Raw genomic sequence first — 26,160 nt, 5'->3', positions numbered from 1 at the left:
TATGAACATTATGCAAATGTTTTACTCTGTAACACATGTAAAGTGCATTCTAAATAAGATTATGTTTTATTATTGCTCTTGTCAAGATGAAAAGCATTCATCACGGTGATGGCACTGTTATTTGTATTTTAATATCGTCTCCCTTGACACAAACACGAACAGATCCGCACAGGCATGCCACGCACTCTGATATCACAACCCGACCCTCCCGGAAGCACAGCCTAGAGAAATATAAAGATGTATTAACATTGACATGATAATAGACACCTCATAGGGGGGCTAGAGCCTACATAATACACGGACAGTAAAATAACATGACAGACTCCATGTGAACCCGCTCTGAATGACACGCTGACATAGTGAAGAAGGCATGAATGCTATGTAGGGAATGAAGGGTTGGTGGAGGGAGTCTGATCACTGAAGAGCTGTCAATGTGGCAGTTACGGTAGAGAGAGAGCACGTTGAGCTGATGCTAAACAGACGGGCCACGGAGACTAGAACGTTACTTAGGATCATGGCCGTAGAGTATGTGATGGGAGGCTGTATGACTTTCCTGCCTGCCTGCCTGCCTGCCTGCCTGCCTGCCTACCGCGATGATCCATTTCACGGACAGATGGCTTTGTAGATGGTAAATGGCGTGGGTTGAGTGACTTTTAGATGGATGGCAAAATAGATGGATAGATGGATGGATGGATACATGGATGAATGAGTGGGTGGAAATGAGAGGTCGCATGACAGATTAAGTTAAAAGGTGGACAAGGACGTGTGTGTTTTCTATATTATATACAGAACATCTATTGTTGTAAAATATCGATTGAATTCTCAGTGAGAGAAGCTGACCGACGTTTTTGACGTTCTTTTTTTTACAAGCTGAAAACGTGATCTATCGCATCACATTGTTGGCTTCTAAATCACCTGAGGCGATGGGGTCCAACTCTACTCCCAGCTCCTCTTCTAAATCACCTGAGGCGATGGGGTCCAACTCTACTCCCAGCTCCTCTAAATCACCTGAGGCGATGGGGTCCAACTCTACTCCCAGCTCCTCTAAATCACCTGAGGCGATGGGGTCCAACTCTACTCCCAGCTCCTCTAAATCACCTGAGGCGATGGGGTCCAACTCTACTCCCAGCTCCTCTTCTAAATCACCTGAGGCGATGGGGTCCAACTCTACTCCCAGCTCCTCCACATGGAGACCCAAGAGCAATAGACTTATTACTACCCTAGCAGTATTCCGTCGATTAAAACTATGACGACATTTATTCGACGACTACCTTTTTTCACTGACAAAAACGAAATAAAAACTAAGCTATGGTGACTAAAACTAAGACTAAATATATTGACAATTGCTTCAACAAATAAGAACCTGACTAAAATGTTAGGGAGGAACTAATGGAGATGAGATCCAGTAGACTAAAAGACAAGTCATTCTTTGGTTGTGCTCTGAAACAGATGTACACAAATAACACAACAGAGTATTTCTATATTGCAGTATCAATACTTTCACTAAGTTAGTAAATCTCTGACGGAGATGGAATGCGACCTTTAGTGTGTGTGTGTGTGTGTGTGTGTGTGTGTGTGTGTGTGTGTGTGTGTGTGTGTGAGTGTGCGTGTGCGTTTCAGCAGCACTCACCGTGCATTTGTAGGGAGATCTGCTGTCGGTAAACTTCCACGCCAGTGCCACCGCGGTCTTCGTCGCCCACTTGACTGTGAAATTCTTTGGAACGTCTGTTTTGGTACAAAGAGTTTTCCGTTAGCGAGCAGAAGAGACGGACAGACGAAGAGAAGAAGAAAAAGAAGAGAGGTCTTTAAAAGAGCGTGAGCAGTTCCTGCAACGTTCCTCTGGAATCAAACGTGAGCGAGCGGTGAGCTGTGATAGGCAGTGAGAACGGGCAACGCCATTGGTTAAGACACACAGCACGGAAGACTCATGGAACGACAAATGGCCACGTGGCACAAACGGGACTCACGCCGACTAGTGGACGATGGCAGTGCCGACGCCCGTCTCAGTGCCAACCAACATCTGGACCACAGAGGAGGTGGAGCCTCCCTGTGTCTGGGGTCGGCACTGCCAACGCGCTACTGCCAGGCGGGCACAGAGACAGACCCAAACACAGCATGCGGACAGCCCCTTTGAGCGGGCGCTTCTCGGGGGGGGGGAGGGTGGGGGCGGAGGGAGGGGAGGGAGATGCCATGCCACAAACTTTCCCCGTCAACGGACGAGGTGGGGGAGGGGAGGGGTGGGAGGAAAGGGGAGTTAAGGTGGGAACGACTTCTCGAACAAAATAAATAATACAAAAATAAATAAATAAATAAACTCCAGAAGCGACATCTGCTCTCTCTCTGTTCTGCTAGGATACTCTAAGGATCCGTGCTCTTGGCCGGTCGGTCGGTCCTATACCTCTGGTTTGTAAAACTGGGGATGTGAGATTGTGACATTGGCAGTGTGCGTGTGTGCTCAGCAAAAAACGGGCTGCAAGGACGACTGACAGGAGTGTCTGACCAACCACTTACCTTGAACTCTGGGGCTCCTCCTCTCTTTTCAAACTGACTGACTGACTGTGACTTACTGACTGGGTTACCTTGTTTGGGTTAGTGAAGTGAGTTTCCCCCCGCAAACATTGTAATACATCTCTTTTTTTTTCATTCTCTTGTGGACAAGTGAAGGTGCTTGGAGGAGGGTGGAGGGCGGCTTTCATTTTTTCGTGCTGTGGATTATTCTATCGTTGATTATAATTTTTTTCAGGGGGGTTATTTCCATCAACACCACCACTCCCCACCCCCGCCCCAGGTTGAGGAGAGAAACAGGCAAGCCCTACCTGTCGGATCAAAGGTCACCGTCCGATATTGGATCGGCGGGCTGTAGGGACCTGGACCTACACTGGTGTGCGCGCGTATTTTCACGTCGTACGCCGAGTCGGGCTTGAGGCTGTTGAGCACGTAGCTGGACAGGCCGGGGGGCAGGCTGAGTTCCCGCGGCGACCCCCCGCCGCTCGCCTCCTTGTACGCCAGCGTGTACTCCGTGATGGCCCCGTTGCGCTCCGCCAGCACCGGTGGCGCCCAGGACAGCTGCACCGAGCAGCAGGTGACGTTGGAGCCCTCGCTCATCTGCGGGTAGCCCCCCGGCGTGTTCTCGGGCACGCGGAGCTCCACCGTGGCCTCGTCCCCGAAGCCCCCCCGGCTCTTGGCGGAGATCCGGAAGACGTAGGTGGCGCCGCTGTGGACGTTGTCCACCGCGTAGTGGCGCTCGTGCGTGGCGAACTCCAGCGTGGCCGGCGGGAACACGTCCCGGCGGCCAAACTGGAGCCGGTAGCCCTGCAGGTCCACGCCGGGGGCCAGCTCCGGAGGGTCCCACCGGACCACCGCCGACGTCTCCGAGTCCTGAGCCACCGACAGGTAGGGAGGTCCGGGCACTGTGGAGGGGACAACAGACACAACGTCAACAACAGACACAGGTAAGGAGGTCCGGGCACTGTGGCGGGGACAACAGACACAACGTCAACAACAGACACAAAGGCCCTGCTTATTTTTCTTTGGCACATGTCCTGTAGCACGCAGTGTTGTTTTCGTCGACTAATACTATGACGAAAAATGTCCGTCGACTGCCTTTTTTTCCACTGACAAAAACTACATAAAAACGAAATAAAAACTGAGCCATGATGACTAAAACTATGACTAAATATACTGACAATTTCGTCAACAAATAAAAACTAGTGGACAAGAGATTTTTTTACATTTGGTTGCATGCTGAAAATAGCAGATCTACAAGTCTCAGCGCGACGCGTTGTGAGCTTGTACATCTGCTATATTCAGCAAGTGTAAAAACAGCCATTACGACGGCATCGACACCCACCAAAAAACATTTGGTGTAGAACAAACTGTAGATTTAGTCGACTAAAATCTTATGATATTTAGTCGACTGAAACTAGACTAACACCAAAACATTACGGGTGACTAAAATGTCACTAAAACTAAATGAAAGCCATTCAAGAGACTATGACTAAAACTAAAATCAACATTTGCTGCAAAAAACAACACTGGTAACACGGATATCGCTAAGTAATAACAATAAAGGCAGATACAGGATTTATTGTGGGAAAACATGAGCGCTCTGTTGACGGCCAAGAGCACCCGGTTATAGATTAATTAATTGAAAACAACATTACAACAAAACAACATTATGCATCAGCATAACAACACTTCACAATGTAGCGTTGCTGCCGGGTGGAAAACATTATGTCTAGACTAGTCTAGACTAGTTATGATTTAGTCACGTTCCTGTTAATACATCATTTAACCACTTTCACTTAAAACTATAACTTTCAGAAATAGCAAAAGTAGCAGATCTGTACACATGGCGAGCCTTGCTATTTCTTGCCACTTCTGTGTGACACTCTAGATAGGGCACTTATTTTAAAAGTTTAAATCCCGGAGCTTCGAGTTTTCCGACCAGCGCAGAGCTTAATATTTCAGCAGCTCAAAGCAGCTCGAAAACTTTGAGCCGAAGCAAAAGTAGTGCTTCTCTCTAGGCATGCACTCTCTGTGTAAAATAGATGAGCAATGGTTTTTTTATCCGGCTCCATTCTTCAGAGTGGCCCAGTTTTGAAGATGACAGCACGTTCTGGCTCTAACTCTCCGTTTAAGGGCCTTGTCATTGTGATGGAGGTGGCGGTGGGCGTGCTCCGGTTCAGAGGAGGGATTCATTCCTCTCAAGCCACTGCCTTTACGAGGAGGGACGAGGGAAATGGAGCTGAATCGCTCCGAAATGTGGCATCTCTCGGCACGGAGGGAGCGATGCCTATCAAAAACTCACTCGTCTAAATTTGAATGCACACCAACAGTGGTGTTTCTGGCGGTCGGGTGGCACAGTGGTGTGTGTGTGTGTGTGTCCAGCATCACATCATCCTAAACCCTCCTGGCTGACCAGACATGAGTCTGGACTGCTGCCCAGTCCAATCCCAGTCTGGAGAAACTAAGCTTAAGGCTTCACTCACACTTACACATCTAGCATGTGTTGTACGACTTTCGGCTGTGTGTAAAGTGGAAATGCATTGCGAGCTTGCATCAGTCAATACGTCTCATGCATCAGCTATACATCAATCTGTTGTGCAGGTGTGAGTGAAGCCTAAGACTGGAGCCACCACGCCCTCTGTGTGTGTGTGTGTTTGTGTGTGTGTGTGTGTGTGTGTGTGTGTGTGTTGTGTGTGTGTGTGCGTACTTGCTTGCGTGCTCGCGTGCATGCCTAGTCTGCATTCATTAACTAAAATATGCAAAGCTGTCTCATACAGTATCCATAATGATCTCTCACACACACACACACACACACACACACACACACACACACACACACACACACACACACACACACACACACACACACACACACACACACACACACACACACACACACACACACTTCCATTCCTCCAATTCCTGTGCTTGCATTCTTCATTTCCGTTTGCTAATGGCCTTCTCTCTGTAGAGTGTGGTGTGGGCGGATGGGGTGGTGGAGGATTGTTGGGAGACGGTGTGTGTGTGTGTGTGTGTGTGTGTGTGTGTGTGTGGGTGTGTGTGTGGGTGTGTGGGTGTGTGGGTGTGTGTGTGTATATTCAATTTGGGTCCTGCATTTCATGTTGGGTAGTGGGTTTGTGAGCCTGGAGATTGGTGCTGGGGGGGGGGGGGGGGGGTGATGAGAGAGGGGAGAGGATGAAGGGGGCAGAGAAGGAGGTTGAGAGGTCTACAGAAAATGAGGAGTGATGAAAGTGACAGGGGACAGCGAGCAATCTGTCACTGTGTGTGTCACTGTGTGTGTGTCACTGCCTGTGTGTGTGTGCGCCGTGTGATGCCGCCATTACCTCGCCCTGTGTTCTCTCCATCCCCCCTCTGTCCTCCCCCCTCTCTCTCTCACACTCTCCCCCCCCCCTCTCTCTCACTCTCTCCCCCCCTCTCTCTCTCTCACTCTCTCCCCCCTCTCTCTCTCATTTCTCTCTCTCCCCCTCTCTCTCTCACTCTCTCCCCCCCTCTCTCTCTCACTCTCTCCCCCTCTCTCTCTCTTTCTCTCTCTCTCCCCCCTCTCTCACTCTCCCCCCTTCTCTCTCTCCCCCCCCTCTCTCTCTCACTCTCCCCACCCTTCTCTCTCTCTCTCCCCTCCTCTTTCACTGTCCCCCCTCTCTCTCTCCTTTCCTTCTATCTCTCTGTCGCTCTTCTTTCTCTCCAACTATTCTCTGCCTCTTCCCTCCGTCCCTCCTTCCCTATCTCCTCTTCCTCCTTCCCTCTCTCCTCCTACTCCATCTTATTGTATTATTTCATTCTGTTCTTGTGATTCCATTCTACTCTCTGTATATTCTCTTTGTTTCTGTACTGTCTTCTAGTCCAGTGCTTACAAAGTGAGGTCTGTGGGCCTCCAGACCCCACCATGGGGGTCTAACCACTTTCCATGTCGTACTTTGGCTATTAAAAATAGACGAGTCGCAAGCTCACAATGTGTCGCAATGTGACACGTTGTGAGCTTGTGGATCGACAGTTGTTTTAAAAAACTAAATTAAAAAAATATGGTGGCGAAGCACTGGTCTATTCTATTTGACTCGTTCTGTTGTGACTAGGGGAGTCCGAACCTCGGGACCAAGTATGTACCGAACCGAACGTGCTTGGGTACCGGATACCCATTACAATAATTCAATTTCGGTTCTCTCTATCGGTTACACAACTTGGACTCTGGTCCAATCCACCCAGGTGGTCTTGAGGCACGTTTCCCATCACAGCACACTATTAGCAGCAGACACACACGCACACGCACACGCACACACACACACACACACACACACACACACCACACACACACACACACACACACACACACACACCACACACACACACACACACACTTTGTGTGCACATTGGACTCCTTTGGATTGTGTCCAAGGGTGAAAATGCACAGACTGGAGACGTACATCTTTATTAATTCACCACCTGCCACATTTTGTGTGGTTTGTGCGAGTGTGCGCGTGTGTGTGTGCGCCGTGCGTGCGTGGTGAGGGCCAACAGTAGAGGCAAACATAATTGAAACGGCCTCTCTGTACACATAAGTACTGTATAGCATGCTGCACACACACACACACACACACCACACACACACACACACACACACGCACACGCACGTAATTTGTCCTATAATGAAATTTAGTCCAGGCCAACTGGAGGGCGGTTTTTTGACAGCAAAGATCTTGATAAAGCAATTCCTTTTCTCATCTTCATTTCGTTCCCTCACTCTATTCTGCTTCAGTCAGCTCACACTACCTGTGAGACAGTGTGCGTGTGCGTCGTGCGATGTGCGCATGCTGTGTGTGCGTGCGTGCGTGCCTGGCAGAGTGAGGGGCGTGCAGTCGAGTGCACTACAAAATTCACAAGACTCATTTAGGGAGTGTTGGCAATAAAATAAAGCAAATGTTTCATTTAGCCAGCATGTCATCAACTGGAGGAAGGCGAGAGAGAGAGAGAGAGAGAGAGAGAGAGAGAGAGAGAGAGAGAGAGAGAGAGAGAGACAGAGAGAGAGAGAGAGAGAGAGATGAGAGAGAGAGAGAGAGAGAGAGAGAGACAGAGATACAGAGAGGGAGAGAGAGAGAGAGACAGAGACAGAGAGAGAGAGAGAGAGAGAGAGTAGAGACAGAGATACAGAGAGAGAGAGAGAGAGAGAGAGAGAGAGAGAGAGAGAGAGAGAGAGATACAGAGAGGGAGAGAGAGAGAGAGAGAGAGAGAGAGAGGGAGAGAGAGAGAGAGAGAGAGAGAGAGAGAGAGAGAGTAATGGGCACCACAGTTGAGGTGTAGGTGCGGACAAATAGTGAGTGTGAAAGGTCCATCATTGGTGATGACTTCCTGTTGCATGTATTAACCCATTCTGGGCGGGAACCCCTTTTGGTGTTAGCATTATGTTATGCTTCTTTAGCTATTGAAAAAATAGCAGATCTACAAGCTCACCGAGTGGCATGCCTTAAAAGCCAGATCCAAAAGACCACTGATTTGTAGCAGATTAAAATGTTTTCTAAAATTGAGTCGTGGGTTTGACAACAAGGAAACTGGGGAGAACGGGAAGAGTAGATTGCAATGAAGGTGGCACCATTTCTATCTAACTTGCTCTGGGTCTCTGGGCTGGGCTGTGGAAAGTTCAGAAACCTTATTCAAAGTTTTCAAACATTACAATTTCACACTTAAATTTGTTTTTAATTGATGCAATTACAATTTCATTCAGCGAGTTAACTTTCCAGCAGTGAGAAAGGCTGTAGTTGCGAACGCAGTGATTGCGAATGCAGTGAGCACTTACTATGAGACCTAGCAGATCATGTCTGTCTGACTGTCTGTGTGTCCGTGTGTCCCGTGTGTCCCTTGTGTCTGTCCCGCTATCCAAATATGGCACAAAAGGGGCCCAGGTCCACTCAGCTCCATATATGGGCACAAAAGGGGCCAGGTCCACTCAGCTCCATATATGGGCACAAAAGGGGCCATGTCCACATATACAGTAACAGCGGGACAGACAGACACACAGACAGACAGACAGACAGACAGACATGATCTGCAGGGTCTCAGCTGCGTTCGCTTCCCCGCGTTTGCGCGTCTTACTGGTATATAGACTAGTAATAGTTTGGAATCTTATACTGAGCATTAGGACCACTTATACAAAGATATGGCTGAAAATGGGTGAAGAGCTCCTTTTAGTCATCAAACTTCTCCACGTAATGAAGGAACACGTTAAGGTGATTGTACGCAGCACTGTCTTATACCATCATTACCTGTCACACTGTGACGTAATGAAGGACACGTTAAGGTGATTGTACGCAGCACTGTTTTATACCATCATTACCTGTCACACTGTGACGTGCAAAAGGCTAAATAATCGCGATGATCCACCTTGTCAGGCTGTGCGAGATGACTTGAGTCTACCTGTCACATTGTGCCACAAAACTACAAGCTACATCTGCTGAAATACGTCCGGAAAACTAAACGAAAAAGAAAAAGAACGGGAGGAAGTGGAGCTATAGTCTCGATTTGGCAAGACATCATGGGTTGGAAATTCTCCAAGGAGAGCTTTCTTTCACAAAACGGTCTAGCATAGGGATTACTAGCCTTGCGTGTGATTTCACACACACAATTATCCGCAGTAATTATTCTATCATTATTATTATAATTATATAACGGTCTGCTAACACAGTTTTAAAACCTGTCGGCAGTTGAAAATCATCACAGCACAAGTCACACCATGGCGACCAGACAGTTTGAGAATCACAGTTCACAGACGGATGAACCATGTGGATTCCAACCTGTAGACTCTGAGGTGGCGGACGCTGGTATAGAAGAAGGTCCTGAGAGTGGCTTATTGTCAGTATCAGCCGGTAAGTCTGTACCCGTTACAATGCGCTAGACCCCTGGGGGACCGCTGAGGTGGAGCGCCACACCTACCATCAGCTGCCAGTACTTCCCACACCACTTGCCGCACCCAAGCCGTGCCTATATAGCACAGCTTCCCTGCCACGCCACACACACTTTTTGTTCTCCTTTCCGCTCTTCCCTGTCCTTGTTTCGTCTCTGAATTCCCCCCTCGTCCTTCATTCATCCTAGGGCCCACGGCAAAAGTCATTTTCCCACACTTCAGTAACAGAAAAGGAAAGGCTTGCCCCGCATTGAGAGACAGCTGGAGAGAGTGAGACTGGCACATCAGTCAGCACGCTGATCTGACAGCCCTGATCCTCTGTTACATCTGTCACAGTATAGGGGGCACATGGTGGTGGTGTATATGTGCCCCCAGGTGCGTGTTGTTTGCATGAGTGGATGATGGATGCGTGTGTGTGCGCGCGTGTGTGTGTGGGCGTGTGTGTGTGTGTGTGTGTGTGTGCGTAGTGTACTTGTATTAGTACTACTTGTGAGGGCAAAATGTCCCCAGTGAAGCATTGTTTGAGAATTTGAGAAATAAGACTTTGTGAGGACAATTTTTCTGTGTCAAAGATATCATTATTTTAGTCAGGCTTCACAACGATTCGTGCAATATTATTATTCAAATCAAATCAATTCAAATCTTAACACAGACCGCCACGATTAATTAAAGAATGGTTACTATATATTCCTGCAGGATTTCCCCCATTCAACCCATATTTTGAAGATCCAAAACACTGCGGGGACACGGGGGGAATTGGAGATAAAAGAGACTGAAAGATGGCACAGCTCAGTGTTATGGGTAACAATAGATAGCCATCCGAAGCTAATGTGAGTAGCCTTTCCACTAGATCGGATCAAAAGTTTCAAAACATGTCTAAAACTGAATTAACGTAATTGACATGTATTGGCGGTCGGCCAGACTAATCAATTAACATAGATTACCTTTATTGGCGGGGGATGTATTAATGTTTTCACATTAATGCAATGCCCTTGCGGCCCACCAGCGTCGTGTTGAGAATCACTGAATGCAGGCCTTTTACTTCTAACATAGTATTTTATTTAATATTGTGGTACAGCTTCTCCCACCTCTAGTATTCTCCTCGGTTTTCTCTCCTGGTAATCTGTGTGACTCAGGTCTGGGTCACCAAGTCCCTTAGGATCAACTCAAACTCAAGGTGTCTCTCTCTCTCTCTCTCTCTCACAGACACGCACGCGCACGCGCGCGCACACACACACACACACACACACACACACACACACACACACACACACACCTCTCCCGTGGTTACCACGGAGACTAAAATGGACAAAGACTAAAGTGTGCCGGGAACAAGCAACAGACACTCTGCCCTCTCCAGATCCCAGCGGGGAGCTGTCAAAGTTTGCCAGAGAAATTCTCCCACGAAAAAGGAAAACAAACACAGCATTTTCTTGATCTCTAAAAACGGTGGGTCGTGATTGCAATGATAAATGTGACTGTGATGATATTACTTTCAACATCTTTGTATTACACTGAAGATATTTTGTGTTGCGCCTAAATGGTAAATGGTGCATTTATATAGCGCCTTTATCCAAGGCGCTTTACATAGATTGTGCATTACATTCACCCATTCACACACCGATGGCAGCGGAAACCATGCAAGGCACCAACTAGCACATCGGGAGCAATTAGGGGTTCAGTGTCTTGCTCAAGGACACTTCGACAGTAACTCTGGGGGAGCCCGAACTGGCAACCTTGCGGTTCCCATCCAGGCACTCTACCCCCGAGCCTCCACATGCGCCTATAATCAAATACCCAAAATAGGCACCCCACAAGGTTAATTGCCGGCGGTTTATGCAGCCTGTGCCCTGTTGCATTTTATAACTAATGCTTCATCTTGTTCTGGTGTTAAAAAAAATCTGTGCATTTTCCTTTCTGGAATTGAAAGAGTACTACAAACTACACACTACACAGACTAAATAAATCCACAGACAAAATGAGTGGACAAAATATGACCAGAAACACAAAGAACTAGCCCTGACTGAACATAACAGGTCTGTAACTTGAGAGTGTATACAGAGTTAAGGGGATCCTTGCAAATAAAACCTTTGAGAACCACTATAGTACTAGCTGGACTTCTAATATGCCATGGTGTTGTTGTAAATAACTGTCATACATATTCTGAAGAAAACCTGGAGACTAAAGTAGTATTCATAGTCTGGATTTTCGGTGGTTAGGTGACCACCAAACTACAACATGACGTCACGAGCCGCAGTGAAGAGCAAACCACCGCCACCGCCCCAGCCCTTCTCTCTGTTTTTACTCACCACCGCTCAGCGTTATTTCAGCTCCGGTGGTCACCTCACCACCAGACTATGAATGAGCCTTGACATTCAGTATTTGCATCTTATGATCATGAACAGTAAAATGGTGCGTAGACCAGAACATCTAAAATGTGGCCACACACACAAGGCCAAGTCTTTGCCACAGACACATTTGTCCGTGTACGGTACAGACACATGTGGTTTCTGGATACATTGAGAGAGGTCTCTCCAGTCTCCTCTAAAAGGTACTGACCTGCCCCCTTGGTCACCACCAGCTTGGGTTTGCTGCGGGCTCCGTCACCCTTGGTGGTGTAAGCTGCCACCGTGATGGAGTAGGTGGTGTCCGGTTTGAGCCCTCCAATGACCATTTCCTGCAGCGGGCAGGAAGCAGGGAGGAGACAGGGAAGGGGAGGGGGGTGTCAGAACAGGACTTAAAGTTAGCTCTTTTACGTTTACTAAAGCCACTTCCTTTAATGTACCCTCCCCATCTAGGTCAAAACATCGCCTCGTCCTTCTCTGTTAATTTATACACGCAGCATGCTTTTAAAATTCAACATTACCCTTTCACGTTATTGGACAGCATTCCATTAAGTTATGATAAATCTTCAGAGATGACGAGACAGCATTGGGGGGGAGTGAGGGGGGGGTGATGTGCAAGCAGGGGTAAATGTAAGCTTGATTTATACTGAGTTTTTGCGCACCAAAGATGGCCGATCTGCAAGCTCGCCCACACGTCCCGGACGCCGTGTGTCGTGAGCTTGCAGATCTTCTACCTTCGGTGCGTGACACCGCGCACGACGAAGTGTAAATCAGGCTTATAAATGCAAAGTGGCCTCTTCTTCCGTTCACTGAGTCGCTCGCCAAGCCGACGAATTAACTGATGGACGCCGCCTTCCGCGCGAGGCCTCGTTGGGGCATTAACTTTGCCGTGAGCCCACTTTCTAAAAGTGGAAGGAGCTCCGGATCAATTCTAATGAATCTTTCAAGAGGAGCGTCCTCTAAATGATTTTCTTCTTTTTTTCATTTTTACAAGCGGGTGTCGGCATTAGCGACGGGAGAGGTCACTGAAGGTAGCTTTTTTAGTGCCGCCTCGGGTGGGGATATACTTCATGCGGGTGCACGTGGGTTTTGGGACGTCTGTGTGTGTGTGTGTGGGTGGGTGGGTGACACAAACAAACCAGCAAATTTCATTTATTGAGGTTTAATGGGGTGAGTTATAGTCAGGCCGACAGCCATCGGGCTCTTAAGACAGAGCTGTTGAACAATCATCGTACGTGTCTTAAGCTTTAGGGCCCGGAGGGAAAAAAAGAAAAAAAGATGCCATATCTTTTGAAGCTGGACGAAAAGATGACGTTGAAGTAAATCATGCTCTAAAGCCCAGTCCACGCCCAGTGATTAGCAATGCAATGAGTTGCAGCTTGCAATTAACCATGCACTGCAATTCAGAGTAGACCCCTGCTATTTCTCGTATCGCAATGCGGTTTCATTGCATCGCAAATCATCGTTGTGGACTGGCCTTTAAGAACAACAAAAGCATAGCAAAAAATAAATAAATAAAAAGTGACCACAGCAAAAAAAAGCACAAGACAAGCAGACACACCACACCACAGCAACACACACACTCACACACGCACACGCACACGCACACACACACACACACACACACACACACACACACACACACACACACACACACACACACACACACACACACACACACACACACGTAGCATAAGCATGCCAGAACAGCAAGGTTAGTGGATATTGCATCAGCCACCATTTTGTAGAAGTGTGCATGAAGACAGAAGTGTCTCTTTGGGGACGTGTGTCCTTGGGGAGTATATTGTTTAACCTCAGAGCTGGAAGCAGAGAGACCTCTGAACCACTCCGTTATCCACACTTGTCCGTAAAATGTATGATGTAAGCTCAGTAGAGCTGGCTTGATGCAATACCCACTTTCATAGACCCAAACCAACCCCCCCCCCCCCCCCTCCCACCGCTACGCAAAAAGCACTCGGGTGAAAACTCTGTACTCACATATTCAGCTGTATCGTCCGTTTCCCACTGCCCCCCGCCCCCCCCGCGCCAAAGAGCAGAGGAGCAGAGCGCAGCAGGAGAGAGCGTTTTGGTTTTAGGAGAAGGAAAAAAGACAAGAGAAAGGAAGAAACAGCAGTGTGAGAGAGGGAGTAAAAAAAGACGGGGGGAGAGAGGCCCCCGTCGTGGCAGCAGGAGGTGAGCGAGCGCCGAGGCGCCTTCAGAAAGCAAGGTCACTGGTCGTTTTTATTTTTAACAAAGCCACACGCTGGCAGCCATTTTGCTCTTTTTGCGTTAAGAGTGAAATGGTCGCTGCTATAAATACAGTCGGTTTGTGTTGAGAAGCAGCTTTGCATTTATGTTAAGGGAACAGGTATATGATGACCAGGTGTAGATATTAACTGTAGTGTCCACAAATAAGGTCTTTTGAGTTGCCCTGGCATTTTTTGGTGCAGCACCCCGGAGTGGGAAACAGTTTTGGTGAGTTGTACGTATGTGACAACCCAATAATTTACAACATGACGGCTTGAATCATTACTATAACCATGAGAAGTCCATGTTTGGATTGTTTCATGTAAGCTATTTCTGATACTCCCGCAGATGACAGGACATTTGAGCAGTGAGCACCTGAAGATTTTAGTCGACTAAATCTACAATTGATTTTGTCTACATAAAATATCTTGCCAGGCCTTGATGGTTTTGTAATGGCTGACTCACGCATTGTGAGCTTGTAAATCTGCTGTTTTCAGAGGGCTCTAAAGTCTTGCTATAAGCATCAGCTAGTATTGTGTGCAGGCCTGTAAACCTCAGTGGGGTCCTTGAGGGGGATCCAGGAACCCCCTCCCCCAGGGTTTCCCATATTTTCGATAGTTTTGATCACATTGTATAGTTTTCACCGACAACAAAAATGAATGTGTTAAAACAGTTGGAAGGGCCTAGTATATCCTAATGAGAGAATGTGTACGAATGACTATTCAGATCTCTCCACTGTTATATCTCCACGTACAGCAGTTGTAGAATTATTATTATATGACATCTAACAACAAAACAATCTTCTCTTATGCGGGTCCCACTGGCACGGCATCTTTTCAAGTGTCTTAATGCAGTACATATACAGTACCACGTGTCTGAGAGCCACTGGTGTACTGCAGCTAAGAGAGAGCGTCAACTCCACATCAAAGGGACTTTTAAAAGCAAAACTCCAGCGAGACCCACAGCCAGCGACAGCTGACGTCTAAACTCTTTACCGCGGATACAAGCCACAAGGTGCCGTAATAACATCGTGCTCTTTCGGAATGCCGATCTTGACCTACTGTACTGTAGTGTGTATTCTATTTCGGTGACATTTAATTACCTTGTGCGTGCTCACGTTTAGAAGCACATTTCATTGCCTCGCGCCTCATGCATGGTAATTCTAAAGGACATGGGGATATTCGCTACATCTATTGTCTGGGTTGCTGACCCTTGCACTTCTTCTGATTGCTTGCATATGATGCTGCCGATGTAGGAATTTAAGCTTGTTTTGCTGCTTCGGCTCAATTTTTAAGTCGCTCGGGATAATAGCTGAATAGCTGAATGCCTAAACTCAAAGTAACATGGGTGGCGTTATCACTCTCCGCTCCACAACAGACCATTATCATGTGCAAGAAATACAGTAACACGGCGGTTCATTCCAGCCATGAATGTGATCTGTCGCATTGCGTACTGATGTTTTCCTTTCCCTTATTTCTTTTTTGTATTCTGTTTTCCCCTGACTTTTTTCAAGGCTGTAATTTCCATGTGGATGATTGCTGGTGCACACAAAAGGAGAACACACACACTTTGGGCTGTGTTCCTCTTGATATTGTGTTGACAGAGGTTTTGTCAGAAGAAAGTGGGGGGGGGGGGGGGGAGTCCATTGTACAGGCTTCTATTATAATTCTATCTGTCAGAAGAGGCAAGATTTTTGTGTGTGTGTGAACTGTGAAATGCCTTCATGCCAATTTCACTTTTCCTTTTCCCCCTGGATGCGGAATACTATAATCAGCAGTTTTTTTTTCTCGTGCTTGATACCAAGCAGTACAATCAAGCATTTGGTGGCAGAGGTTGCCGTGATGCCAGAGCCCTAATAAAAGGCAGGCGGGGAGGACGGGAGAAAAGGAGGCCAGAGTGAAGTTTTGATTACAGCTCTTGTTGTGGTCCGAGAGAGAAGAGAAGATTGCAGTGTTATGAAATGAAATCCAACTGGGGGGGAACGCATCCATTCATATTACCTCCCATGTTCCCATATCTTAAGGGACATATTTTCTGTTTTCACAGGCCCTGATAAAGCACAAAATAGAAAAATAACACCTTTCCCGTTTATGTGTTTTGCTAAGGCTGAAATTGTGTTACGGTAAAGTGTGACATCTTGTGATGATTCATCTAATGAAGTAATTAATGCAATAATTCTAATGAGCCTGCACTTCACTGATCCCATCGTTCTTTCCTGTGTTTTATTTATGTATGTATTCCATTCTACTGCAATGCTTCATGTTTGCCTTCAGAGGACGAATGAAGTGTATCTAATTTAATCAATACTTCCATCCCTATACCCATAACGGACTGCCCATAATGTACATGTCTCTGACATGGCTATACAGTACAAAGTCACAATTTGGACCATACATTTTCATTTTAATGGGCTTTGGTTTTTAGATTTAGTTTATCCCACTTCCAAACGAGGTTGCAGGAGTCGCACTAGAAAGGGGGAAAGAAACCCACACATGCAGATAAGTAAAGCGGACGTTTATTTGCAATAACACACTTGGAGGTTGAGCTGTGTTGAGAGATACAGGCACTAGTGTGCTGATCTACGACACGCTCTCGATATCTCAGTGCCAATATCTCACGTTGTAGCACTCCCTCTTGTGTATTAGAGTTTAATTGGAACGCAAACATATGGTAAACTCAGACTAAAATAACGCTGCAGAGGGGTGTTAGCGTGTTCGATTAGCTATCTCAAAGTTTCTTTCACGTTGCTTTTCATAATGTTCTGACATTAACCCATTCTGACCGGGCACCCATTTTGGTGTTAGCACTATGTTATGCTTTAGCTATTGAAAAATAGCAGATCTACAAGCTCATATCGCGCCACCGAGTGGCGCGATACGAGCTTGTAGGTCTGCTATTTTTGAAAAGTCGAAGAACGACTGACATTTTTTAGAATCTGATCTCAGGTCAGAATGGGTTCATCAGACCAGTGTGTGTCCAGTGGAAAACCTCGTATGAATCTGATCTCAGGTCAGAATGGGTTAATGGGATCCAAAGGCTCCCTGGATGCTCTAAAAGCCTACATTATGCTTAGGGAAATGGTTTGGCAGTAATGTCAAGCTGCGGCCTGCAGGTTTATTGGGCATTGCTACACTGTAAACCAGTGGTTCTCAAAGTGTGGTCCGGGGACCTCCAGGGGTCCTTGAGCGCGTTCCTAGCTAGCAGTAGCTAGCTAAATGTGTCAATACAGCATCACAAACGTTTTAACCTCTTTATCCATATTGTATAGGTTGGCTATTCAAAAATAGAAGATATATACAAGCTTACCTGCAAGCTTGTACATCTGCTATTGAAAAACAATGTTTAATCTCGAAAGTATTGGACAATTTTGAATGTTTTTTTTTTTTAAATCTCAAAAGTATTGGAGCATTTAAAAAAAATCCTTGACATTAAAAAGGTTGAGAACCATTGTTGATTTTGACAGACACTTTTATATAGTCATAGTCTTTTGAATAAAATTCCATTTGGTTTCAGTAACATTTTAGTTATCGGAAATATTTTAGTTTAGTCTAGTTTTGGTTGACTGGGTAAAAGAAATAATATTTTGGAATATTTGGTTAAAATGCCTGATTTACACTCAGCCGTGTGACAAAAATAGCAGATCTACAAGCTCACAGCGCGTGGCACTGCGACACGTTGTGAGCTTGTAGATCGGCTATTTTCGGAGCGTGACACCCAACCACACAACCAAACAAAGTTCTACTCGATCTATTCTCCACTAGTCCCCTCCCTAACATTTTAGTCTAGTTTATTTGTTGTCAAACTCGTCAGTATATTATTTAGTCATAGTTTTAGTCATCATAGCTTCGTTTTGTTTTATATTCCATTGGTGAAAAAGGCGTTGAACATTTTTGATGAGTGGTGATTTGAGGTGATTGGAGGTGATTGGAGGTGATGTGGGTGCTGTACCTGTGCGTCGGCCAGCATGACGTCCTTGATGAGGGGCAGGCCGCGGGACTCTCCGTTCTCCACGCGCACATAGTGCACCTGGTAGCCGCGGATCTGGCCGTGCTGCTTGCCCGGGGTCAGCGACCTCCAAATGACCTTCAGGGCCGTGGAGTTCAGCACCTCCACCTCCACGCGCCTCGGAGGAGCTCCCGGAACTGTGTGTGTGTTTGGTCAAAACGAAAAGGAACGTTTACAATGCTTCATAAAGCTAAATACAATATCACTTAATCTGTGATTTGTGAAACAGCGTGAAAGGAGCCCCGACACACTATCTGTGTTTCAAAATCCACAATGACAGTGATTCGAATCAAAGTGATCACATATTGATTGTATATTGCAGAAATTGCAGGTTGAGACTTTAATTATATTATATTAATACTGCTAGTTTGACAATTTCAAATACTCTTTAGTTGTGAAATAACTGAAGATAGTCTATCTTCAAGCTCACGTGTTGACATGGAAGCTTACAAAACTAGTTGGCATGCCGTCAAAATCAGTTTAACCACTTCAAACCCACGCACGCACGCTCACAGTCAAATCAAGCTGAAGGGCAAGAGTGATAGACAAAACACATAAACACAAGAAAACAACAATCACAGACATGCACGTTTCTGCGGGATTGCCCGGAGAAAAGCATCACATCTCCCATATTCCTCCATCTCCATGTATTATTTTTTCCCATTCTTTCCTGAAAACAACAAAATGATGGAGCTGAATATCCTTCAGGACAATAAAGATAAAGAAGCACCACTCTGCCTCTCTGCATGTGATGTGTAATGTGACTGCCTTGCTTATTGTACGGTAAATGGCTCTGGATTGTCTGCTACATACATCAGGGGTCTTTCATTCCAGGCCAAGGACCCAGGAACAGCCACGGTGTTGATACCGTGAGATTTCCGAGCATACGGTATTTTAATACAGCGTCGGTGGGCGGCGCATGCTGCGCATATGCAAAGCAACTCCACTCGCACACTAAGGCAAAACATGACCAATGACAAAAAACTCCCATATCTGCTGGGCGAAGTACAACAATGTGAAAACACAGCAGCAAGATTTGTGAGTTGCTGTGATAGGAGAAGGATATCAAATGGAACACAACCACCCTAAAGACTAATCATTGTGTATATTCCTGCACTATACCTGCATCGAGTTATCTTGGTACACAGAAGTTGATCTATTGAAGATTCTGACCTTCAAAGTACATCATTTTTGTTTTGATTGTATTGCTGTATTGTTGTATTGTTCTTTCTGCTTTGGCAATGTAAACGTATGTTTTCTCATGCCAATAAAGCCCTTTGAATTTAATTGAATTGAATTGAATTGAATTGACTACTTATAAACTTGACCTTTGGGTCGATACTCAGTCTGCTCTTTTTTCCCTGTACGCCAAAAGTATTCCCCGAAAACGGCCGATCTACCACCAGCCCCCCCTCGCTCTCCTGAGCCTCCTGTCTGACTGTCTGTGTGCAGTGCAGTTATAATACAGTATACGCTCACGGTGATAGAGAGAGACATATTACGTATGTCTCTCTCTATCACTGTGAGCGCTTGTCACTCTCATAATGACAGGTCTTCACCCCCCACTCCCATACACATGTTCACTCTCTCACAACCTCAATATAAAAATAAAAAAACAGCAACCCCCTAGAGGGTCTTTGAAGATGTGCTCCTGGTTCGGGAAGGTCACCGGCTTGAGACCGGGTGTGGGGGAGATTGTGGTCGAGAGGAGGAGGAGGAGGAGGAGACACGTGACATGAAATGAAATGAAAACCCCGGGTCCTTTCCTTCGTGGAACCACAGCAGTGAGATCGCTTCTGCAGCTTGACCTCTAGCTGCTCCTCTGGAGCCACTGGGGAGGTGGAATATATGGAATGGACCGCTAGTGCACTGGTTCCCAAACACATGGCTCGGGACACATGGCTTTTATGGGTCCCTTTCTTGTTTTTTGTTTCTCTTTCTTAGCCGTAGCTGTCGTGGGGGCCCGTCTTGGCAGGAGAAGGCTGAGCATCGTGAGCTTGTAGATCTGCCATTATTGTCAGGGCGCAACACCCGAGTGCAACCAAACATAAAATACCTTTCAATGATAATTTTTTTCAAGTTGGCTTTCAATTCTACTGGTTCTCTTCTTCACTATAGTCACGCCCTGACATTTTAGTCTAGTTTTTACGTGTAGACGAAATTGTCAATATACATATGGAGACTTGGTTTTAGTCATCAAAGCGTAGTTATCATTTAGTTTTCGTCCGAGAAAAAAGGTGGTCGTCATAGTTTTAGTTGAAGGAAATCAACACCGCCTCGTGGTAACTAACTCCAGCACAGTAGGATAGGATACTATTGAAAACCTATGGAGAACATGGGAGGATGTGCACCGCCACACACACACACACACACACACACACACACACACACACACACACACACACACACACAGAGAACATGGGAGGAGCTAAGTACAGTATGCACCCTCCACCACACACACACACAGAGAACATGGGAGGAGGTGAACCAACCGCCACACACACACACACACACACACACACACACACACACACACACACACACACACACACACACACACACACACACACACACACACACACACACACACACACACACACACACACACACACACACACACACACACACACACACACACACACACACACACACACGGCGGCGCCGACAGCGGCTATAAATTGCACGAGGTTGGCTGGGTTTTAATAGTGACACGCTAGATTTCCCCAGGGTGATATCTACTGTTGGATGCTCTTATTTCATCTCACATGGCTGGAAGTGCTTGATTTGAAGAGTGGGCATTAAATGTGTGTAAGTGTCTGTGGTACACTGTCAATCTCTGTGATGTATGCTTGTAAAGTACACACACGCCATGAGAGTAACACACACACCACACACACACACACACACACACACACACACACACACACACACACACACACACACACACACACACACGCATGTTTGTAATGCTACAACATACTTGTGAGGACATCCACATTTTAGGACGGCATTTTCAAATGCCCTCGTTAACGCTTAAGCCAATACTGACGCCACCATGCAACACATTGTGAGCTTGTAGAACAAATGTTGGTGCAAAACACGGACGCGCAACAATGTGTAGGCTACTGTAAATCAGGTCTAATTCCAACCCCAACCACCCACTAAACCTAACCTATCCTAAATGTCTGATCCTATCACCCCAACCTGATTCATTTTCTAATTGGAAGACTATCACCGCAAATCTTACAACCAATTTATCTTGTGAACACACACAGACATGCACGCATGCACGCACGCACACACACACATACACACGCATACTTTGTGATGTGCACGCTACGCTATCACAGCCATTACACAGTGTACAGCATTGTTTCCGGTGGGGCGGGACTTGACATGAAAACGTTTGAGAGAACCACTGGACGTATTGTATAAAATATGATTAGGATCCGACAGTAATGAGTGACAGGGGTCTTCAATTATGTCCTACACGGACACAATTAATGTGCCCATGGTTTCTTCTTTTTTTTTACGATATTATATTTTTCTTATTTGGTAAAAAATATTTTTTTACTGAATGTCAGTCTCCAGGTTTTTCGTCGGGATATGCATAACACTGATTTACACGTTAGCTCTCAGGCTATAGGAGTCCAGTAAGATCAGTGGTTCTCAAACTTTTTTTTTTTCAAGGAACCCTATAACTCTGAGAGTGCACAAATGGAACCAAATGGACCCCATTTGGTTCCATTCGTGCCCTCTGTGGGCGGTGGGCGGGTTCCACCTACCGTCCTCGTCGGTGCGGCACATCAGCGGCTCGCTCTCGGGCCCGGGCCCCACCTGGGTGAAGGCGGCCACAGTCACCTGGTACTGGGTCCACTTCTCCAGCCGCTGCAGCAGAACCTGCTGCTCTGTGGCCGGGACGCTAGGCGGCGGCTCCTCTGCCTCGGCGGCCGCCTCCCCTCCTCCTCCTCCCTGTGGCGGCTGCTCCCCCGCCGCCACCACCACCTGGTGGCGCACCGTGTACCCCGCCAGGGCGCCGTTCTGGCTCTCCACAGGCGGGGGGCGCCAACTTACCAGCAGCGTGGTGGAGCTGGAACTGCTGCACTTAATGTCTTGAGGGGGGGCTGAGGGTTCTGGGAGAGGGAGGGGGGGGGGCAAGCAGGGGGGGGGGGGGGGGAGGGGCGAGGATGGGGGGGAGGAATGGGCGTTAGGGCAGGATGGGGGGGGGGGAGGGGAGGAGGGAGGGGTGAAAAACAAAAAACAAAAAAAAGATGGGAGAGATAAAGAAAATGATAAAACGGAAAAGCTTCAACTTAAAAGAGAAGAGAACGATGAAAGCGTACAAAGAATGGGGGGGAAAAAGGTACAAAATGTGCTCAACGTAAAGTGAAAGAAATAATCTTGCGAATGTAAACGGAAAAGACTTTTAAAAAAAAAGGACAATGGCAGTTATGACACAGGCGTTTGTAATAATGAAGCAAGATGGCCGAGATGGCCTACCGTCAGGGATAACTGTAATGAATGACTACCCCTGGACAATTTACAATGTCACTTCTACTAAAGACAATTTCAAATGCTGTTCTTGAGCCGTCTAAACCAGTGGTTCTCAGAGTGGGGTCCATGCAGGGACCCACAGGGAATGTTCCTTGAGGGGGGTTCCAAATGGATCCTTCCAAAAGGTCTGCACAGTAACTCTTGAACCGTACAAATGGACCCAATTGTATCTCTGCTACAGTAGCCGTGCTCTCAGGAGTCATAGAGGTCCTTGACATTAAAACGGTTTGAGAACCACTGGTACTACCGCTGATCCCTAATGGTGCCATGAAGCACTCTCCCTCCAGCACTAAGAAGAAGACTGCTATTTTTGCTGTTTTTTAAGTGAAGGAAACACGTCGGTGGGTTTTATAAATATACTGCACCAACCAAAGGATTAACAAGAGCTTGTGATCAAATAATAACTACATTGCATCCATGGAACACAGGTTCTTTTTGACATTTTCTGAAAAGTAAGGTTCCCAGTTCACAAACGACACAATATGCCCTATAGCTACGAGAGAGAGAAAACTATCTTCATACCCATCTTTAGAGATACCGGAGCTAAAAGGGAGTTCTACTTCTCAGCTCGCGAATAAGAAGGAAAGCTATTTTGATTTGTTGTATAATAGCTTTCCAACACAGTGGCTGGGTTGGTTATATTGTATTTATTTAAATGCGGGAGCACTTCTTCTTCCAACACATATTAAAAACTACACATCTGTGAACTTTCTAAGTCACACTCGTCAAAAAGCCTCTACTTTCTAATCTGAGCCAAGGCTCTTATACAGCTTGGACTCGCCTGAGAGAGAGAGAGAGAGAGAGAGAGAGAGAGAGAGAGAGAGAGAGAGAGAGGGAGAGAGAGAGAGAGGGAGAGGGACAGAGAGAGAGAGAGGGAGAGGGACAGAGAGAGAGAGAGGGAGAGGGAGAGGGACAGAGAGAGAGTGCTAGCTATAGCTCTGTGCAAGGGAGTGATAAAACGTCCCACTGCTCATCCAGAGTGTGGTATTATACGGATAGAAGCACATGTATGAGAAGATTTCTATTCAAGTCGAGCTCTCTCTCTCTCTCCGTCCCCAACCATCTTGCAGGTTTCGAGCCAAGTTCATTATTACATTCGCATCTGTGATGTACACTAGTATTGTAGCCGAAAATAATTGGAAACAAAAGGAAATCATACCAAGACAAACAAAAACAAATACATAATAGCATTCAACGGAACCCATGGGCCGAAGTGAAAATGACAACCCATAGAGACAACAAGAACAGAGCTGAACAAAAACACAGCATGTTTTCATTCCAAAACAACAGGGCTGGAGACATAAATGATAAATTGAGGCAGTGGCGGCTGGAAAAAAAAATGAATTTTGTCTTTTAGCCCAGGTGACTCGAAAGAAAAGTAAAGAAACAAAGAAAACATAAAAACAGTTAGGGTTCCAAAAAAAATGACAACTCATAAGAAACATGAACAACAAAAAATAAAAACAGGCTAAACAACATTTAACTTTTAAAAAAAGGAAAATAAAAACAACCAAAGTGAAAAAAGCTTCACAGGTAACCGTCTGCCTCATACGTACCTGGCTTCCACATACACTAACTGGTTAAGACTTTCTTACCAGCAGCACCTGACTGTGCAGTGAGCTCCACTCCACAGTCAGTTGAGCAGCAACACTTTCCATCCAAACTCGTCACACATTCAGTTCTGAACCCATTATATCCCAGTTTTTTGCCAATTAACACCTTTAACCACTTGAACCCATGCATGCCCATTCTGGGGGGGGGGGGGGGGAAGACATTTGCCCAAAATAGCCCATCTACGGCCTCACATGTATCTTGTGAGCTTGTAGAGTTGACACTCGGGTTGTGAGCGCTTCGCTAGGACTAGAGGGTTTAAGTGGTTAACTTACTGGTGGACTCGTCCTACTTTTGGGACACGTTGCTGTTGCTGTGCGGTTTGGGGGAGGGAGAATGTTGGGCTCCGTGCTGGAACCAAAGGACTGTCTTACTCACTAAAGGGGGGGGGGGGGGGGGGGGGGCAGGAGGGTCCACAGGCCTGTGAGAGCTGAGAGGCAGGAAGCTACTGGGGGCGGGGAGGTCCTAAAACCTACTCCGGTGACCCCTTTCTTCCTTGGACCCAATGTTTCTTTTATCCCCCCCTTTGCTTCTCTATCGTTTTATTCTTTAATAAATCCCATTCCATAGCTCTGTGTATCACAGCGTTTTGAAGTAACAGCACTGTGTTGTGGTGCCAGTCTCATGAAAGGTTAATGATCCTAGGGTGACGTGGGTTGTCCTTTTGGGAAGGAGAACAAAACAACAAACTGACGTAAAAAAAACAAAAAACAATTTCTAGCCATGCATCGGAGAGCATATCCTTTGCGTCTAAGATATAGGACTGACTGTGCTGGCACACGGCAAATAGGACAGGACCACTGCAGCGCCGCAGGCCCTTCCTCTCCGTGTCCAATGGGCTTATTTACTTACGGTCTTACTGGATTTCTGAGCCTTTCAGCTCCTTCATATTGTATTCTACGTCAAGAGTGATTGCTCAGTTCTCCATCGTTGTGCAACCGGGGAAGGCCGTCGCATCTGACATGGGTCTGGCTATCCTATCGCTCCACGCAGACCCCTCATGCCTGATAAAGGCTTAAAGACAGCAGGGCCAACTCGGCCAGCGGCTTTGGTAAAGCATAACCCATAAAGACCGGTGGAGGGATTATAAATGCTAGAACTATATGCCCGACAAAAAGAGGAGACTCGACTAATGCCTCGCCGGGGGCTCTTTTGAAGTCTCAGAAAAAAAGACTCTCTGACTGCTACAGTATCTGACAAATAATTAGTCATGTTTATATTGATACCAGCCTCCGGCCTCCCCCCATATTTGACTTTTAAGTCTATTGTCATGTTAAAGGCAAGCTCTCTACAAAGTGTGCTGTGTTAAAACGCATGCCGGTGTACCTAATCGTTGTGAATACCTTCAGATGAAATGTGTCACGGATTTGGGTTTTCACACAGCGCCGAGGAAGGTTAACCACGTGAACATAACGGTGAAAACAGCACATCTAGAAGCTTGGAGATTAACTATTCCGGCAAAGATATTTTGCGTGAAAACAGGAGGGGGCCTAGTATGAAGCTGTAGGTCAAACTAAGTGGTTTAAGTAGTTAAATTGATTGTGATGTGAAGGCAAACTCAACAAGACATCTGCTATGTTAAAGGAGAATTCCGAACTAGGCTTTTTATTACCTTAATCTGATGCTATTATATCGAAGGTAGAGGTTACAATTTCCATAACTCCATTCCATAGCTCAGAGCATGGTGGGGTTTTGCGGTAAACAGATATCGGTCATTCATAACTAATGACTAATAACTCTTTGCAGTGTTTGTGTAGATGTGTACTTCCAGAAGTCTCGCTATAGATGAGATTTCACACTGATTTCATCCAAAGTAGCCCCTTGTCCATGTGGGACAAAACGACAGATATGTACCACCGATATCTAAAACAATAAATACAATTTAACAAAAAAGATACAAATAAGCGATTTAACGCAAAACCCCACTTGCAGTTATGCAAATGTTCACCTGTACCACTTGTTCGGGGATATAAAGGTAAT

At 46.3% G+C, this 26,160-nt stretch overlaps 1 protein-coding gene across 4 annotated transcripts in view; it reads right to left on the bottom strand.

Moving 5' to 3' along the window:
• ptprsa (protein tyrosine phosphatase receptor type Sa) overlaps positions 1–26,160 on the bottom strand; it is a 254,365-nt gene that overhangs the window by 68,046 nt on the left and 160,159 nt on the right. For all 4 annotated transcript variants that reach the window (XM_080770974.1, XM_080770973.1, XM_080770972.1 and 1 more), the window contains exons 11-15: positions 21,801–22,148; positions 17,959–18,152; positions 11,978–12,095; positions 2,817–3,410; positions 1,631–1,725 (exon numbers count right to left, since the gene is read on the bottom strand). In XM_080770974.1, coding sequence (XP_080627100.1) covers positions 1,631–1,725; positions 2,817–3,410; positions 11,978–12,095; positions 17,959–18,152; positions 21,801–22,148 — 1,349 coding nt within the window. The remainder of the gene's footprint in view (positions 1–1,630; positions 1,726–2,816; positions 3,411–11,977; positions 12,096–17,958; positions 18,153–21,800; positions 22,149–26,160) is intronic.

The sequence above is a fragment of the Protomyctophum bolini genome, assembly GCF_963924005.1.
Source record: "Protomyctophum bolini genome assembly, chromosome: 8".
In the NCBI taxonomy this organism is placed as follows: Eukaryota; Metazoa; Chordata; class Actinopteri; order Myctophiformes; family Myctophidae; genus Protomyctophum; species Protomyctophum bolini.
Note: the sequence above shows the minus strand (reverse complement) of the source record. Positions and strands in the feature narration are given on the sequence as shown.